This window comes from Ylistrum balloti, unplaced genomic scaffold (genome assembly GCF_031769215.1).
Source record: "Ylistrum balloti isolate Yb309-2 unplaced genomic scaffold, AGI_CSIRO_Ybal_v1 Utg370222, whole genome shotgun sequence".
Taxonomy (NCBI): Eukaryota; Metazoa; Mollusca; class Bivalvia; order Pectinida; family Pectinidae; genus Ylistrum; species Ylistrum balloti.
Window position 1 is genome coordinate 512,545 of NW_026782186.1, and position 20,342 is coordinate 532,886.

The 20,342-nt window shown below is 37.9% G+C and overlaps 1 protein-coding gene across 1 annotated transcript in view; it reads left to right on the forward strand.

Moving 5' to 3' along the window:
* The window catches only part of LOC132551868 (ultra-long-chain fatty acid omega-hydroxylase-like), a 32,193-nt gene that overhangs the window by 582 nt on the left and 11,269 nt on the right, over positions 1-20,342 (forward strand). Inside the window, exons 2-7 of the mRNA XM_060216011.1 lie at positions 93-267; positions 875-1,058; positions 1,590-1,732; positions 10,040-10,164; positions 11,228-11,290; positions 12,175-12,301. Coding sequence (XP_060071994.1) covers positions 112-267; positions 875-1,058; positions 1,590-1,732; positions 10,040-10,164; positions 11,228-11,290; positions 12,175-12,301 — 798 coding nt within the window. The 5' untranslated portion in view covers positions 93-111. The remainder of the gene's footprint in view (positions 1-92; positions 268-874; positions 1,059-1,589; positions 1,733-10,039; positions 10,165-11,227; positions 11,291-12,174; positions 12,302-20,342) is intronic.

Genomic DNA, 20,342 nt, shown 5'->3' on the forward strand with positions numbered 1-20,342 from the left:
GTTGTGAAGTTAGTGATATAGTTAGTTAGTGTTGACACAATTAGCATTGGCCTTCCACTATAAGAAGACCTTATAATAAACATGAATTACAGGTAGCAGTTCTCCAGGGCAATGGATGCGTCTCTACAAATCATCTTGGCCGTTGTAGCCGGTTATGTGCTTTGGATTGTCATTCCTGCCCTGTGGCGGTACCGCGCCCTCTGTCTGAGGATGAGGAAGTACGGAAGTCCAGGCGCCATACATCCAATTTGGGGTCACGTCAAATACGTAAGTTTTTCACCAATATCAGTTTCAGTTATAGCCACGTAAACAAACTAGATATGTTTGAGCATGTCACTATTTACAGTGAGTTTTATACTGAGACAAAGTATTTACTTGGTAATTACAATAGGCCATTTGTAAATTAATTATACCGTTTACATGTATGTCCCGTATTGTGATGGTAAAAAAGTCTGTTTTGACTAATGTTTTTGTTCGTCAACATAATCTTCATTAGTTTTTGAAGATGTTGCAGAAGACAAGGTATTTATGTAACACAAACAATTGTGTTATTTTCTGAAGTTACAGATCACTTGAAATGTATACGCTTCACTGCGAACTTCCATCAGAAAACATGGAAGCTTCCGTAGGAGCATACCAGACGAACCACGGAAACATCACAGCACGAGAACGTCCGATATGTGCTGCACAGGTCATTTACTGGCTTGGCTGTTCAGTCCACATAAAAGAGAGAAGTCGGTATCTGTGAATTGTGCCATCCCTCACGTCTGTATCACAGAATTGTCATTATTTTACATTTTATTGAATTAAATGTCATTTTAACATTCAGATTGAAGCACTAGTATCTAATAAATAATTCATACATTGTTTATAGTTCAACGACAACGATTCTATAACTGATGTATACAACCAAATAGCCAAGACCAGTCAATCAAAGATGGCCGGATTGTGGATGACATTTGTGCCATTGGTACAAGCAGTTCACCCAGACACAGCGAAAATAATTCTCCAGTCATCCAACCCGAAACCAACTGTAACCTGTACAGGTCACAGTAGGTGTGTACAGGTAACAGTAACCTGTACAGGTCACAGTAGGTGTGTACAGGTCACAGTAATTTGGTATTCAAGGACCTGTTTCAATTATCATGAGATGTTGTCAACTGACTGACAAGCTTGTAATGTAGGAGTTTAAAAGGTGCAAGTTAATGAATATTATTGTTTTAATAGGTTTAAGTGTCCTCATGGTGATCTCATTGAGAAATATTCTATTTCTTTGTGCAATATGAAGCTCGACATTTTTGATGCTATTAAGTTTGCCTCTTAGTTCTGTTGTTATGTGCTTTGAGAATGGGGCATTATTTGCTTGGCTTGATCTTGGTTTACCTGGTGGGTGTTATTGATGAAGCAGAAGATGCTTATTCTTCTGGAGCCCCTGGTCTAATTCTTTTACATTTTCAGGAGTCTCCATGTAAATCTGTCTTTTGTTCAGATTTTGCCCAAATTATTTTGAATTTGACTTTGAATTATGATTATGTTGACATGTTGGTATTTTTGTGTTGTTTGTTTTAATGGTATGTATAGAGCAGAAGGGATTCATTTTCCAGGGGAAGGACTTGTCACCAGTAATGGACAGAAATGGCAACGGAACAGGAAGTTGCTCACTCCAGCTTTCCATTTCGATATACTTCGTAATTATGTCAAAGTTTATAATGAAGTGGCCGATATTCTGTTGGTAAGTCTTCACCAATTTTGTGTATTTTTTGGTCTATAATCTGTTTACCATGTCATCTTACTATTTTTGACTTAAGTGTTCACACTCTAATCTTCTACTGGTTGTGTTATAAGATGAAGGTGACTGTGTAGTCAACAAAACGTCACACTCTAATCTTCTACTGGTTGTGTTATAAGATGAAGGTGACTGTGTAGTCATCGTCACACTGTAATCTTCTACTGGTTGTGTTATAAGATGAAGGTGACCCGTGTAGTCATCGTCACACTCTAATCTTCTACTGGTTGTGTTATAAGATGAAGGTGACTGTGTAGTCATCGTCACACTGTAATCTTCTACTGGTTGTGTTATAAGATGAAGGTGACCCGTGTAGTCATCGTCACACTCTAATCTTCTACTGGTTGTGTTATAAGATGAAGGTGACCGTGTAGTCATCGTCACACTCTAATCTTCTACTGGTTGTGTTATAAGATGAAGGTGACCCGTGTAGTCATCGTCACACTGTAATCTTCTACTGGTTGTGTTATAAGATGAATGTGACCGTGTAGTCATCGTCACACTCTAATCTTCTACTGGTTGTGTTATAAGATGAAGGTGACCGTGTAGTCATCGTCACACTGTAATCTTCTACTGGTTGTGTTATAAGATGAAGGTGACCGTGTAGTCATCGTCACACTCTAATCTTCTACTGGTTGTGTTATAAGATGAAGGTGACCGTGTAGTCATCGTCACACTCTAATCTTCTACTGGTTGTGTTATAAGATGAAGGTGACAGTGTAGTAGTCATCGTCACACTCTAATCTTCTACTGGTTGTGTTATAAGATGAAGGTGACCGTGTAGTCATCGTCACACTCTAATCTTCTACTGGTTGTGTTATAAGATGAAGGTGACTGTGTAGTCATCGTCACACTGAAATCTTCTACTGGTTGTGTTATAAGATGAAGTTGACCGTGTAGTCATCGTCACACTCTAATCTTCTACTGGTTGTGTTATAAGATGAATGTGACCGTGTAGTCATCGTCACACTCTAATCTTCTACTGGTTGTGTTATAAGATGAAGGTGACCGTGTAGTCATCGTCACACTCTAATCTTCTACTGGTTGTGTTATAAGATGAAGGTGACCGTGTAGTCATCGTCACACTCTAATCTTCTACTGGTTTTGTTATAAGATGAAGGTGACCGTGTAGTCATCGTCACACTGTAATCTTCTACTGGTTGTGTTATAAAGATGAAGGTGACCGTGTAGACAACGTCACACTCTAATCTTCTACTGGTTGTGTTATAAGATGAAGGTGACTGTGTAGTCAAAACGTCACACTCTAATCTTCTACTGGTTGTGTTATAAGATGAAGGTGACCGTGTAGTCATCGTCACACTCTAATCTTCTACTGGTTGTGTTATAAGATGAAGGTGACCGTGTAGTCATCGTCACACTCTAATCTTCTACTGGTTGTGTTATAAGATGAAGGTGACAGTGTAGTCAACAAAACGTCACACTCTAATCTTCTACTGGTTGTGTTATAAGATGAATGTGACCGTGTAGTCATCGTCACACTCTAATCTTCTACTGGTTGTGTTATAAGATGAAGGTGACCCGTGTAGTCATGTAGTCATCGTCACACTCTAATCTTCTACTGGTTGTGTTATAAGATGAAGGTGACTGTGTAGTCATCGTCACACTCTAATCTTCTACTGGTTGTGGTATAAGTTGAAGGTGACCGTGTAGTCATCGTCACACTCTAATCTTCTACTGGTTGTGTTATAAGATGAAGGTGACCGTGTAGTCATCGTCACACTGTAATCTTCTACTGGTTGTGTTATAAGATGAAGGTGACCGTGTTGTCATCGTCACACTGTAATCTTCTACTGGTTGTGTTATAAGATGAAGGTGACCGTGTAGTCATCGTCACACTGTAATCTTCTACTGGTTGTGTTATAAGATGAAGGTGACCGTGTAGTCATCGTCACACTGTAATCTTCTACTGGTTGTGTTATAAGATGAAGGTGACCGTGTAGTCATCGTCACACTGTAATCTTCTACTGGTTGTGTTATAAGATGAAGGTGACCGTGTAGTCATCGTCACACTGTAATCTTCTACTGGTTGTGTTATAAGATGAAGGTGACCGTGTAGTCATCGTCACACTGTAATCTTCTACTGGTTGTGTTATAAGATGAAGGTGACCGTGTAGTCATCGTCACACTGTAATCTTCTACTGGTTGTGTTATAAGATGAAGGTGACCGTGTAGTCATCGTCACACTGTAATCTTCTACTGGTTGTGTTATAAGATGAAGGTGACCGTGTAGTCATCGTCACACTCTAATCTTCTACTGGTTGTGTTATAAGATGAAGGTGACCGTGTAGTCATCGTCACACTGTAATCTTCTACTGGTTGTGTTATAAGATGAAGGTGACCGTGTAGTCATCGTCACACTCTAATCTTCTACTGGTTGTGTTATAAGATGAAGGTGACCATGTAGTCATCGTCACACTGTAATCTTCTACTGGTTGTGTTATAAGATGAAGGTGACCATGTAGTCATCGTCACACGTCACAATCTTCTACTGGTTGTGTTATAAGATGAAGGTGACCGTGTAGTCATCGTCACACACTTATCTTCTACTGGTTGTGTTATAAGATGAAGGTGACCGTGTAGTCATCGTCACACTCTAATCTTCTACTGGTTGTGTTATAAGATGAATGTGACTGTGTAGTCATCGTCACACTCTAATCTTCTACTGGTTGTGTTATAAGATGAAGGTGACCCGTGTAGTCATCGTCACACTCTAATCTTCTACTGGTTGTGTTATAAGATGAAGGTGACCGTGTAGTCATCGTCACACTCTAATCTTCTACTGGTTGTGTTATAAGATGAAGGTGACCGTGTAGTCATCGTCACACTCTAATCTTCTACTGGTTGTGTTATAAGATGAAGGTGACCGTGTAGTCATCGTCACACTCTAATCTTCTACTGGTTGTGTTATAAGAACTACAAGGTGACCATGTAGTCGACAAAACGTCACACTCTAATCTTCTACTGGTTGTGTTATAAGATGAAGGTGACCGTGTAGTCATCAAAACGTCACACTCTAATCTTCTACTGGTTGTGTTATAAGATGAAGGTGACCGTGTAGTCATCGTCACACTCTAACCTTCTACTGGTTGTGTTATAAGATGAAGGTGACTGTGTAGTCAACAAAACGTCACACTCTAATCTTCTACTGGTTGTGTTATAAGATGAAGGTGACCGTGTAGTCATCGTCACACTCTAATCTTCTACTGGTTGTGTTATAAGATGAAGGTGACCGTGTAGTCATCGTCACACTCTAATCTTCTACTGGTTGTGTTATAAGATGAAGGTGACCGTGTTGTCATCGTCACACTCTAATCTTCTACTGGTTGTGTTATAAGATGAAGGTCACTGTGTAGTCATCGTCACATCTTCTACTGGTTGTGTTATAAGATGAAGGTGACCGTGTAGTCATCGTCACACTCTAATCTTCTACTGGTTGTGTTATAAGATGAAGGTGACCGTGTAGTCATCGTCACACTCTAATCTTCTACTGGTTGTGTTATAAGATGAAGGTGACCGTGTAGTCATCGTCACACTGTAATCTTCTACTGGTTGTGTTATAAGATGAAGGTGACCGTGTAGTCATCGTCACACTGTAATCTTCTACTGGTTGTGTTATAAGATGAAGGTGATGTAGTCATCGGTAATCTTCTACTGGTTGTGTTATAAGATGAAGGTGACCGTGTAGTCATCGTCACACTGTAATCTTCTACTGGTTGTGTTATAAGATGAAGGTGACCGTGTAGTCATCGTCACACTGTAATCTTCTACTGGTTGTGTTATAAGATGAAGGTGACCGTGTAGTCATCGTCACACTGTAATCTTCTACTGGTTGTGTTATAAGATGAAGGTGACCGTGTAGTCATCGTCACACTGTAATCTTCTACTGGTTGTGTTATAAGATGAAGGTGACCGTGTAGTCATCGTCACACTGTAATCGTACTGGTTGTGTTATAAGATGAAGGTGACCACGTCACTACTCTAATCTTCTACTGGTTGTGTTATAAGATGAAGGTGACCGTGTGTAGTCATCTACTGGTTGTGTCACACTCGTCACAATCTTCTACTGGTTGTGTTATAAGATGAAGGTGACCGTGTAGTCATCGTCACACACTTATCTTCTACTGGTTGTGTTATAAGATGAAGGTGACCGTGTAGTCATCGTCACATCGTCACAAAACTGTACATCTTCTAATCTTCTACTGGTTGTGTAGTCATCGTCACACTGTAATCTTCTACTGGTTGTGTTATAAGATGAAGGTGACCGTGTAGTCATCGTCACACTCTAATCTTCTACTGGTTGTGTTATAAGATGAAGGTGACCGTGTAGTCATCGTCACACTGTAATCTTCTACTGGTTGTGTTATAAGATGAAGGTGACCGTGTAGTCAACAAAACGTCACACTCTAATCTTCTACTGGTTGTGTTATAAGATGAAGGTGACAGTGTAGTCATCAAAACGTCACACTCTAATCTTCTACTGGTTGTGTTATAAGATGAAGGTGACCGTGTAGTCAACAAAACGTCACACTCTAATCTTCTACTGGTTGTGTTATAAGATGAAGGTGACCGTGTAGTCAACAAAACGTCACACTCTAATCTTCTACTGGTTGTGTTATAAGATGAAGGTGACCGTGTAGTCATCAAAACGTCACACTCTAATACCTACTACTGGTTGTGTTACCGTGTACCATACCTACTATAGGTGACCCAAGACCGTGTAATACCTACTAAGATAGGTGACCTACTAACATCACATATCCTATATGTACCTATAGGTACCATACCTACTACTATAGGTGTCATATCTACTATAGGTACCATACCTACTATAGGTACCATACCTACTATATAATACCTACTATAGGTACCATACCTACTATAGTGTCATACCTACTATAGGTACCACTATACTACCATACCTAACTATAGGTGTACCATACCTACTATAGTTACCATACCTACTATAGTGTATACTATAGGTGTCATACCTACTATAGGTACATAAACTACCATACCTACTATAGTACCACACTATAGGTGCCTACTATAGGTACCATACCTACTATAGGTGCCTACTATAGGTACCATACCTACTATAGGTACCATACCGACTTTAGGTACCATACCTACTATAGGTGCCATACCTGTCATACCTGCTATAGGTACCATACCTACTATAGGTGTCATACCTGCTATAGGTACCATACCTACTATAGGTACCATACCTACTATAGGTACCTACTATAGGTACCATACCTACTATAGGTGTCATACCTACTATAGGTACCATACCTACTATAGGTACCATACCTACTATAGTTATCATACCTACTATAGTTACCATACCTACTATAGGTACCATACCCACTATAGGTGTCATACCTACTATAGGTACCATACCTACTATAGGTACCATACCTACTATAAGTACCATACCTACTATAGGTACCATACCTAATATATGTACCATACCTACTATAGGTACCATACCTACTATAGGTACCATACCTATTTTAGGTACCATACCTACTATAGGTGCCTACTATAGGTACCATACCTACTATAGGTGCCTACTATAGGTACCATACCTACTATAGGTGCCTACTATAGGTACCATACCTACTATAGGTACCATACCGACTTTAGGTACCATACCTACTATAGGTACCATACCTACTATAGGTACCATACCTACTATAGGTGTCATACCTACTATAGGTACCATACCTACTATAGGTAACTACTACAGGTACCATACCTGCTATAGGTACCATACCTACTATAGGTGTCGTACCTACTATATTTGTCAGACCTACTATAAGTACCATACCGACTATAGGTAACCTACCTACTATAGGTACCCTACCTACTATAGGTACCCTACCTACTATAGGCTATAGGTACCCTACCTACTATAGGTACCATACCTACTATAGGTACCATACCTACTATAGGTACCATACCTACTATAGGTACCATACAGACTATAGGTACCATACCTACTTACTATAAGTACCATGCCTACTATAGGTACCCTACATACTATAGGTACCATACCTACTATAGGTACCATACCGACTATAGGTACCATACCTATTTACTATAGGTACCATATCGACTATAAGTACCATACCTACTATAGGTACCATACCGACTATAGGTACCATACCTACTTACTATAGGTACCATACCGACTATAGGTGTCATACTGTCTTTAGGTACCATACCTACTATAGGTAACCTACCTACTATAGGTACCCTACCTACTATAGGTACCCTGCCTACTATAGGCTATAGGTACCATACCTACTATAGGTACCATACCGACTATAAGTACCATACCTACTATAGGTACCCTACCTACTATATGTACCATACCTACTATAGGTACCATACCGACTATAGGTGTCATACCTACTATAGGTACCATACCTACTATAGGTGTCATACCTACTATAGGTACCTGTTATAAGTACCATACCTACTATAGGTGTCATACTTACTATAGGTGTCATACCTACTATAGGTTCCATACTTAATATAGGTACCATACCTACTATAGTTATCATACCTACTATAGTTACCATACCTACTATAGGTACCTAATATAGGTACCATACCGACTATAGGTACCATACCTACTATAGGTACCTACTATAGGTACCATACCTACTATAGGTGTCATACCCACTATAGGTACCATACCTACTATAGGTATCATATCTAATATAGGTGTCATACCTACTATAGGTACCTACTATAGGTACCATACCTACTTTAGGTGCCTACTATAGGTACCATACCTACTATAAGTACCATACCTACTATAGGTACCATACCTACTATAGGTACCATATAGGTACATACTATAGGTATCTACTATATGTACCATACCTACTATAGGTACCTACCATACCTACTATAGGTACCTACTATAGGTACCCTACCTACTATAGGCTATAGGTACCCTACCTACTATAGGTGTCATACCTACTATAGATACCATACCTACTATAGGTACAAACTATAGGTGTCATACCTACTATAGGTGTCATACCTACTATAAGTACCATACCGACTATAGGTACCCTACCTACTATAGGTGTCATACCTACTATAGGTGTCATACCTACTATAGGTACCATACCTACTATAGGTACCATACCTACTATAGGTGCCTACTATAGGTACCTACTATAGGTACCATACCTACTATAAGTACCATACCTACTATAGGTACAATACCGACTGTAAGTACCATACCTACTATAAGTTCCATACCTACTATAAGTACCGTACCTACTATAGGTACCTACTATAGGTACCATACCTACTATAGGTACCATACCTACTATAGGTACCATATGTACTATAGGTGTCATACCTACTATAGGTACCTACTATAGGTACCATACCAACTATAGGTGTGATACCAATTATAGGTACCTACTATAGGTACCATACGTACTATAAGTACCATACCTACTATAGGTACCCTACCTACTATAGGTACCCTACCTACTATAGGTGTCATACCTACTATAAGTACCATACCGACTATAGGTACCCTACCTACTATAGGTGTCATACCTACTATAGGTGTCAGACCTACTATAAGTACCATACCGACTATAGGTACCCTATCTACTATAGGTGTCATACCTACTATAGTTGTCAGACCTACTATAAGTACCCTACCAACTATAGGTACCATACCTACTATAGGTACTCTACCTACTATAGGTGTCATACCTACTATAAGTACCATACCGACTATAGGTAACCTACCTACTATAGGTGTCATACCTACTATAGGTGTCAGACCTACTATAAGTACCATACCGACTATAGGTAACCTACCTACTATAGGTACCATACCTACTATAGGTACCATACCGACTATAGGTACCATACCTACTATAGATACCCTTCCTACTATAGGTACCATACCTACTATAGGACTCTACCAACTATAGGTGTCAGACCTACTATAGGTAACCTACCGACTATAGGTACCCTAACTACTATAGGTGTCAGACCTACTATAGGTACCATACCGACTATAGGTACCATACCGACTATAGGTACCCTACCTACTATAGGTACCCTACCTACTATAGGTGTCATACCGGACAGTTTTGTATTGTTTGCTTCCTTTAGTCAGTAGTAAAATCTTAAGATGCTGATGTGATATGACAAAAATTTTCATTGATATTTTTTGTATGACTGAAGAGTAAATATGCAGAGAAAATGTCAAGTGGAGTGAAGAGTGTCGAGGTCACGAAAGATTTATCGCTGGCAACACTGGACATTATACTTCGATGTTCCCTCTCACACGTAGAAAATGTTCAGGAACAGTAAGTTATGCAGTATCTATTTTAATTAAGAATGCGTGTTTTAAGTTGGGAGATATTCCCCCATGTTTTACCCCCACTACATTTAGTATTTATTTAATCCTTAACATCAATGTTCCTACGCAGTTATCACAGCACTGGATGCCTTTCTGCTATTTATAGGCCTTTCAATTAAAAGTTTAATGCGAGAAAATAAAAAAAAACTTCACCTCATTTGTCCATTACATGAGATAGCAGAGTTTGGTCTTTCATTGTTGCTCATCTGCCTGACATTGAGGGTTTGTTCACCTGTGCGAACACGTAGCTTTGCTCATCTGCCTGACCTTGAGGGTTCGTTCACCTGTGCGAACACGTAGGTTTGCTCATCTGCCTGACCTTGAGGGTTTGTTCACCTGTGCGAACACCTGGGTTTGCTCATCTGCTGGACCTTGATGGTTTGCTCACCTGTGCGAACACCTGGGTTTGCTCATCTGCATGACCTTGAGGGTTTGTTCACCTGTGCGAACAAGTGGGTTTGCTCATCTGCCTGACCTTGAGGGTTTGTTCACCTGTGCGAACACATGGGTTTACTCATCTGCCTGACCTTGAGGTTTTGTTCACCTGTGTGAACACGTGGGTTTGCTCATCTGCATGATCGTGAGGGTTTGTTCACCTGCGCGGACACGTGGGTTTGCTCATCTGCCTGACCTTGAGGGTTCGTTCACCTGTGGGAAAACGTGGGTTTGCTTATCTGACCGACCATGTGATTTTGTTCACCTGTGTGAACACGTGGGTTTGCTCATCTGCCTGACCTTGAGTGTTCGTTCTCCTGTGCGAACACGTGGGTTTGCTCATCTGCCTGACCTTGAGGGTTCGTTCACCTGTGGGAAGACGTGGGTTTGCTTATCTGACTGACCACGTGATTTTGTTCACTTGTGCGAACATGTGGGTTTCCCTCAGGTTCTCTGGGTTCCTCCCACAGTAAGTCCCCTTGCTCGCATCCATCTGGGCCAACAAGAGTGATTAATATATATTTGAAAAACTTATTTTGCACTTGTTATAAAAAGATAAAATTATTTTATTACAGAGAGAACCATCCATATTCATGTGCCGTCCGCCGCATTGCCGACCTGACCATAAAGAGATTTTTGTGAGTGTTGTCAATTTTGGTCAAAGTATCGGATTGGATAGACAGAGAGTTGATAAAACACTAGGATATTTCTGCTGTTTAATGAAACATTTTTATCCAGAAGGAAAATGTGACATTATGAAACGTTAAATTGTCTGTGATTTAAAATATAAGAAATTCTTCTCAATAGGCAGATATGATAGAATCTATTTCTCTATATGGATGGAAGGGTCTTCAAATGATTAACCAGTAGTATCAATTTCCTGAACTCAGTGTCCCACATCACCCCTGGTGAGGGTATAAATTTTTTGAACCCAGTGTCCCACATCACCCCTGGTGAGGGTATAAATTTTTTGAACCCAGTGTCCCACATCACCGCTGGTGAGGGTATAAATTTCCTGAACCCAGTGTCCCACATCACCGCTGGTGAGGGTATAAATTTCCTGAACACAGTGTCCCACATCATCCCTGGTGAGGGTATAAATTTCCTGAACCCAGTGTCCCACATCACCCCTGGTGAGGGTATCATTTTTCTGAACCCAATGTCCCACATCACCCCTGGTGAGGGTATAAATTTCCTGAACCCAGTGTCCCACATCACCCCTGATGGAAGTATAAATTTCCTGAACCCATTGTCCCACATCACTCCTGGTGAGGGTATAAATTTCCTGAACCCAGTGTCCCACATCACCCCTGATGGAAGTATAAATTTCCTGAACCCAGTGTCCCACATCACCCCTGATGGAAGTATAAATTTCCTGAACCCAGTGTCCCACATCACCCCTGATGGGAGTATAAATTTCCTGAACCCATTGTCCCACATCACTCCTATATTTGAATTAAATACCTTTTTTCATAAATTCAAATTCTTCAAAACGTTTGCTTTACTTTATGTTAATTTATAGTGTTCCTTGGCACATGATGTCCTGGACGCTTTACATGATGTCGGCAGATGGGAAAGAATACAAGAAATGTGTAGACTTCGTCCACAAATTTGCTGAGGACATCATAGCCATGAGAAGGAAGGCGTTGGTGAGTATTCTTATTGCGAGAAACCATCAATGACTCATTTCCTATAGAAACATGGGTTATTTTAGACCTTGTTGTATCATTGTTGTCAACATTGTTCTTATTTGAGAACCTCACATTACTTATTTGGATTGACCTAGATTTACATATCGGGTGTAGTCAATGAATCAGGAAATGCTTACCCTTTCGAAACACTTGGTCATATTCTAATTGTGCTGTTTCAGAGGTTTCTATATAAATCTTTCTTGTGTTCCTATTTTGTCCGGGTTCAATCAATATGAAGATTGATTTATAATTTTCTTTTTTTCTTTTTCGAAAATTTACTTTCCGTTTAATACTATTGAAAACTATTAAAATACTGAAATATGTAGTTGAAAATAAAAATGAAACTTAAATAAGAATGATTTAGAGTAGCATAAAATTTTGACGGAAACAGCCGGGGTGCTCAGTGCTGCTGGACCCTGAAAGAAGACGGTGGCTGAAAGAAGACGGCGGGTAATTTATGTAGGTAAGTATCACTATATATATATGTAAGCTGAATTTAAAGTCAATACTTCTACTGAACTAGCAATTGCATTTTTTGCAACAATTCATTTGAAATGAGCCATCGCATGTATTGAATTTAGGCTCGACAGGGACGCGCAAGCTGGGCACTGCCGCCATGGCACTTTTTTTTTCAAAATATTTTCCAAGACTTTTCCTTTGAAGCAGTATGCATTTGAAAAATGTTATGTAAGCATCTAGCACATTTTTGTTGCTTCCGTAAAGTATTTCAGTATTTTGAAATGGATTTATTTTTGAATGATCGTTTCATAATGGTCTCATCGCAGTCACTTCTGTCAGTGGCCCAACAGATCGGAAATTAAACAGAAAAAAAACTTATCCGTAATATTGTACTGTACTACTTACGCTACCGTGAATAGATCTAGGAAACTATCTGTGTAATATATCGATTTTACTTTCAAATATCAGTCACTGTCCGTGCTATTGTAGATCTAGCTCTTTCAAATTTCTGATCGGAGATAATTTATAAATACTCCAAGTCCAGGGTATGAAATCGTACGGGAACTCTACAGCTATGCCAATTGTAAGGTTTACATGTGAAGTTAATATATATAGTTTTAGCTTAAATTTAGTTTTTGTCTTTCTGACATGATGTCTCGTTGATTCTGTTGAAGAGTGATGCATGTGAACGATTAAAATATGAAGATTAGGAATAATGAAGATGTCAATTAACATCTGATTCCCGGAAAGTATTTTAATAAAGATTAGGATAAACCTAGCAAAGTGTTAGGTCCCAGTGTGAATGTGTAAAGTGTAAGGTCCCAGTGTGAATGTGTAAAGTTCCAGTGTGAATGTGTAAAGTGTAAGGTCCCAGTGTGAATGTGTAAAGTGTTAGGTCCCAGTGTGAATGTGTAAAGTTCCAGTGTGAATGTGTAAAGTGTAAGGTCCCAGTGTGAATGTGTAAAGTTCCAGTGTGAATGTGTAAAGTGTAAGGTCCCAGTGTGAATGTGTAAAGTGTTAGGTCCCAGTGTGAATGTGTAAAGTTCCAGTGTGAATGTGTAAAGTGTAAGGTCCCAGTGTGAATGTGTAAAGTTCCAGTGTGAATGTGTAAAGTGTAAGGTCCCAGTGTGAATGTGTAAAGTGTTAGGTCCCAGTGTGAATGTGTAAAGTTCCAGTGTGAATGTGTAAAGTGTAAGGTCCCAGTGTGAATGTGTAAAGTGTTAGGTCCCAGTGTGAATGTGTAAAGTGTAAGGTCCCAGTGTGAATATGTAAAGTGTTAGGTCCCAGTGTGAATGTGTAAAGTGTAATTGGTACAATTCTTATTATGCCTGAACTTTTTATATATGTACTGTATTTGTTCATCTCAGAAATTTTAGTATATTATGTCAACTGCGTCAACTTTCAGTTCAACACTTTTGATTCATCAATTTTACCCAGCCCTAGACTCAATATTTGTCATTAATTGTCCACTGTTTTTTAGCGTTTTAGAGTTTTGTTTCCATGGTGAATGGAATGAAATGGGATAAATAGTCTAACCAATACCCCTCGAGAGCTCATTAAGACATTGCAGTATTATCACTTTGGGCCTTATTAAAAGTAAAGTTGAAACTTTAAGAAACTCAAGTGACCGTAGGTACAACAATAAGATGTCAATAATCAATGAAATTGATTAATTGAGAGGACATTTTCTTAGTACAGTTAACCAGGCTTTGTAGTGGTTTGTTCAGAACTATTCTGGTTAAGTAACCATTAATTATGTCCTTTCAGCTACAATGACATACATTTTTGAAATACCTCTACTGTAGCTAAATGTGGCATTTGTAATAGACAGCCAAAGTTAATTTTGTGTTAGACGTAGCCAAAGTTAATTTTTGGATCAGTTAGGACAGCTACTGTTTGTAACAGGCATGGGTTCAATTACATTATGAAAATGGCTTTGCCATTACATGATGGTCCAATGTAAATAATTAAATTACACATTACTTTTCAAGTCAAAATGATTTTTAAAATATAAACGTCAAAATAAATGATCATACTGCACAGATTTATCACACAAATTTAACTTTATGATTCAATCTCTGTATGACCATGGTCGAGATATTATTATTTTGCTAGCTGTCCATCGCTTTATAATTTGACAGTCCTGAATATCAAAATAATTAATTATAATATATTTAATATAGACTCTTATTGGGAAGTTCAAAACTATAAGCTTATACAGAAGTGTATATTTCTTGCACATAATCATAGCAATAAAGAAATATAGTTATTTATTTCCCTTACTCTCTTTCAGCAGGTGGATGTCCCTGAAGAAATGAAATCTGGAATGGTAGAAGGTATCTCTATTGATTCTTCTAACTTGGAATTGGCCATTGTGACCAACAATGGATTTGAGGACCTTATGGTGGAGAAAAACGTCCTTCTTTCCGGCCTCCAATTAGATGTTGAAGATGATTAATCACTTGAGGAGATGTTAACAACCATGTTGCCTTTTAATGTCACAGTACTTTCTAAAGGCGGCACTATATTTACCATCACAAAAGAAGAATCAACAAATCGTGGAAACTAAAAAAATGTGGAAAAGATGATTGTATACTGCATTTGTAGTAAATTTGTATACAATCTTCAATTTACTTGAGTAGAAAGATTCACTAGTTATACCAAGTTTGTGTAGAAAGGCTCACTGTATACTGAGTTTGTAGTGTACATAGAAAGGTTTACTTATTTTTTTTTCTGAGTTTAGTGTATACAATATATAAAAAAAAACTTTTTGTAGAAAAGATCACCGCATACTGAGTTTGTTGTTTACAAATGTGTAGAAAAGATCGCTGTATACCGAGTTTACAGTTTACAATTGTCTAGAAAAATCACTGTATACTGAACATAATACGACTTCTGTTTAAAACCTTCATCTAAACTTAGGTATGCATTTTTTTTAATTTATCTTAAAAGTCTACCTACACCAATTTTGTGTATGCAATTTTGTACTAGGATATTGACCTGACAAGATTACATTGCTGATCAAAGCATGGAAAGAATACTGTATCTAAAAACTGAATAAAACAAGATATAAACATCTTTATCATGTTTTTATTATTACTATTATCATTATTATTATTTTTCCATGATGCCTGTCCACATGGAATTTGTAAGCACTCATGTGCATTCTTATACCACCAAAAGGGTGGGTAAATCCAATCAAGTTGTCTCTCTGTCCATCCAACTGTTTGTCTTTCTGTAGACACATCTTGTCTGGACAACTCCAATGAAACTTTACAGTAATATTCGGGACAATGTGTAGATGTGCATGCACCATTTTCCCTCGAAATATTGATTGCCATGGCAACTGGTCAATATAGACAGGTTTTGCATGTCGGTGAACTTCTAAACCTGTGGACCAATTTCAACAAAACTTCACAGGAATGTTAGGGAATATGTGCACATGCCGCTGTGTTTCGGAGGATGTTTCTGTGCAAAAGGTCACCATGGGGAGATAACTAAGGCTGTGGGTGTTGGGGGTATTAGTTATCATTTGGATTGCAGTTTCAGTTATCCTTGGGCAATGTGGAGAGGATATAGTAATGATTTTGAGGATTGAATGTAGAGATCACAGTACTTGCATAAGTACTATATGATTACCTTGTAAACGCATTGAGACCAAGACAGTTAGTATACCTTAATCAAATTTGGAACATGTATCCCTTATGAGGAGAAGTCGGTTTCTTTAGAAATTCAGGGTCAGATGTCAAAGATCAAGGTCACAGTCAAAAAACGGATAGTTGCATGGGGTGTTTTCCTTTGCATTACCCTCGTTTTTCTATCAAATTTCACAACCTAAAAGATATTCACATTTTGCAAATTGCAAGGTTCAAGGTCACTGTAAGGATGTTAAAAAATGATAATACAAGAGGAATAAAATATCTTGCGACAAGTTTTAGAGAACAAAGAATATATAAACATGTCAACAGAATTGTAGAACCAGCAAAACAAGTGTAAAATTGAAACAAAGACAATATCTACTTGAAGATTCCCTGAAAAAGTACAAGGAGAATAAGACCAGGTGTTCCGAAAGAATAGGCATCTTCTATTTTAAGTTATGGTGATAAATCATGTTTGTTTTAGAAAATTGGCACTCTTATGCAGTCATTTACAAACAATCTGGAAAATGAAGCTGTCCAGTATTTGTATGTAGCATGTTATTAGCATGATGGTCTAACTAAAGGTCTTAAACCAATAAGATACGCAGTCTTTAAAGTGATAATATGGTATCCAAGATCAACATTCCCTACAATGTATCCAAAGAAATGGACAACTTCCTTATCATCGCATCTTGGAGCCTACTTGGGAGATGTATTACATAAGTAATACTACTATGCTTGTTATTTCTGATATCTGCTGGTCATTTTTTTATGGGCTGCAATGATTTACTGCTTGCATATAGTTGGTTTCAGTATATAGCAAGCTAATAACAAAGAATTTATTTTTTAATGGTCTTAGCATACCAGTACTTTCAGTACTTTGATTAATGGATGTCATGGTAAAACCATTGTTCGCTTAGGCTAAACATAATACTGAATGTTTCAGTCCATTGTCACAGTCTGTGCAATTAGACATTACTATTAAGCCTAGCCTTCTGATCGGTTCAAATTGTCCAGCGACCTCTGGCGACAGTGGTGTGCTATGGATTATAAAACACATTTAAAGTTACAAATACATGTATATAGATTATGTTTTAGTACTGGGAGTGAGAGTGTTTGAGCACTTCCAGTTTCTAATCTATCCGGATACTCGTTATTGATTCCATATGTCCAATTTGACTGCTCAGTTTATTCAGAAACCCCTCATATTTAGAGCTGATTACGTCATGTGGCAGTTTTGATAAAAAAGCAGTTCATTTGCATACACATATGATGAAAGTGACATGGAAAGTAAATACCTGTTTTTCAGCCCTCAAAGTTACAGACAAATAGACATACATTGTTTGTTAACTCAACTATCATTCAGAATTATGCAATGAAAAAGACTTTTATAGCCATTATTTCTGAAAATGTATCATTCCATTATATGTATTGTACATGTTAAGTTATGACCCAGTTCTAATTGGACATCAGTCTATCCAGTCCTGATTGCTTTCTCATCTGGTAAGTTTACATGCACTATGGAAGGTTTCAAAATGAAACTGTTGGGTTTTCATCTACTGTCCTTTGCTTTGTGGGTGACATGGTAACAAGGTCAGGATGACCTATAGCCGCCATGTGTAAACTTTCCATTCAAATGACTTCATCTCAATTTTCTTTTTACAATCATTAATTAACATCGTTATGTACATATGTCAACAAAAAATCCTCTATCATTGTTCCTAAGGTGATACACTTGATGTCTACAATGATAATAAAAACAAAAGCTGTTTTACTGTGATGTTGCTTATCAGTCCCACCAGCTGGTGAAACAGCAGGGGGGAACTATTGTTTCTCTCTGTCTGTCTGTTCATCCGTCAGTCTGTCTCTCTCTGTCTGTCTGTCCAGATGTTAGTTTCCAGACGATAACTTGAGAAATGATGGATGGATTTGAATGAAAATGAAAATAATGTTAGCTTATGAAGTAATACATTGTAGGATTGAGATTGAGGTCAAAAGGTCAACTTAATGGTCAGTGTTGCTTAAAATAGATATATTTATTTCAAATTTTTGTTTCAGATGATAACTTCAGAAGGGATTTAGAGAGTTGATTGAAACTTTATAAATGTTAGCTTATGAGGTAATACAGAGTGGAATTATGTTTGGGGTCAAAAGGTCAGCTACAAGGTCACTGTTACTAAAAATATACTTTTATCGTCATATTTTGGTTTCCAGATGTATAATAACAGAAAGGATCAATAGATTTGGTTTAAACTTCATAAAATGTTAGCTTATTGGGTCAAAAGGTATAAAAATTCACACTCATTGAAGGACTAATCAGCTCATAATGTAATCATATCTATCAATACCAACGTAAAAATTCAGAATATCGTAATTCAGAAATTTAAATAGATATATTTACATTTGTATTGAAAATTGCAGTTAAAAAGCATGCAAGAAAGAAAGAGTTGAAATAGTCTCCTGATTCGTGGCGGTCCAATATAACCATATAGATTGCTACAATATGACCATCATATGGCTGTCTGTACAGATGGACCCTCTTGTCTTTGACCACGTCTATCAGTTCAAATTCCAGTTTAACTAGTCATCTGTTGTCGTATTAACATTTATAGGTGATGTAAATGTCACAGGTTTGAAAGCTGACATTCATTATTTGGCTAAACTGTGTCTAATTCTAATTTTGTATTGTTATTCACTGTGTGTCTTGTACAAAAAGTTATTGGTTTGATATAAGATTGTTGGGGATCTCCTTCTAGATATAAGTGACTAAACACAAGTGTATAGACATAAGTGACAAGACATAGACACAAGTGACTAGACATAAGTGACTAGATACAAGTGACAAGACACAGACACAAGTGACTAGACATAAGTGACTAGACATTAGTGATAAGACAAAAGTGACTAGATACGAGTGTCTTGACATTAGTGATTAGACATTAGTGACAAGACATAAGTGACTAAACACAAGTGTCTAGACATTAGTGACTAGATATAAGTGACTAAACACAAGTGTCTAGACATTAGTGACAAGACATAGGTGACTCAACACAAGTGTCTAGACATTAGTGACAAGACATAGGTGACTAAACACAAGTGTCTAGACATTAGTGACAAGACATAGACATTAGTGACTAGACACAAGTGACTAGACATAGACACAAGTGACTAGACATAAGTGACTAGACATTAGTGACAAGACATAGACATTAGTGACTAGACACAAGTGACTAGACATAGGCACAAGTGACTAGACATAAGTGACTAGACACAAGTGACTAGACATTATTGATAAGACAAGAGTGACTAGATATGAGTGTCTTGGCATTAGTGATTAGACATTAGTGACAAGACATAGACATTAGTGACAAGACATAGACACAAGTGACTAGACATAAGTTTATAGACATAAGTGACTAGACATAGACATAAGTGACTAGACACAAGTGACTAGACATAAGTGATTAGACATAAATGACAAGACACAAGTGACAAGACATAGACACAAGTGACTAGACATAAGTGTATATACATAAGTGACTAGACATAGACATAAGTGACTAGACACAAGTGACTAGACATAAGTGATTAGACATAAATGACAAGGCACAAGTGACAAGACATAGACACAAGTGACTAGACATAAGTGTATAGACATAAGTGACTAGACATAGACATAAGTGACTAGACACAAGTGACTAGACATAAGTGATTAGACATAAATGACAAGACACAAGTGACAAGACATAGGCACAAGTGACTAGACCTAAGTGACTAGACATGAGTGACTAGACACAAGTGACTAGACATAAGTGTATAGACATAAGTGACTAGACATAGACATAAGTAACTAGACACAAGTGACTAGACATAAGTGGTTAGACATAAATGACAAGACACAA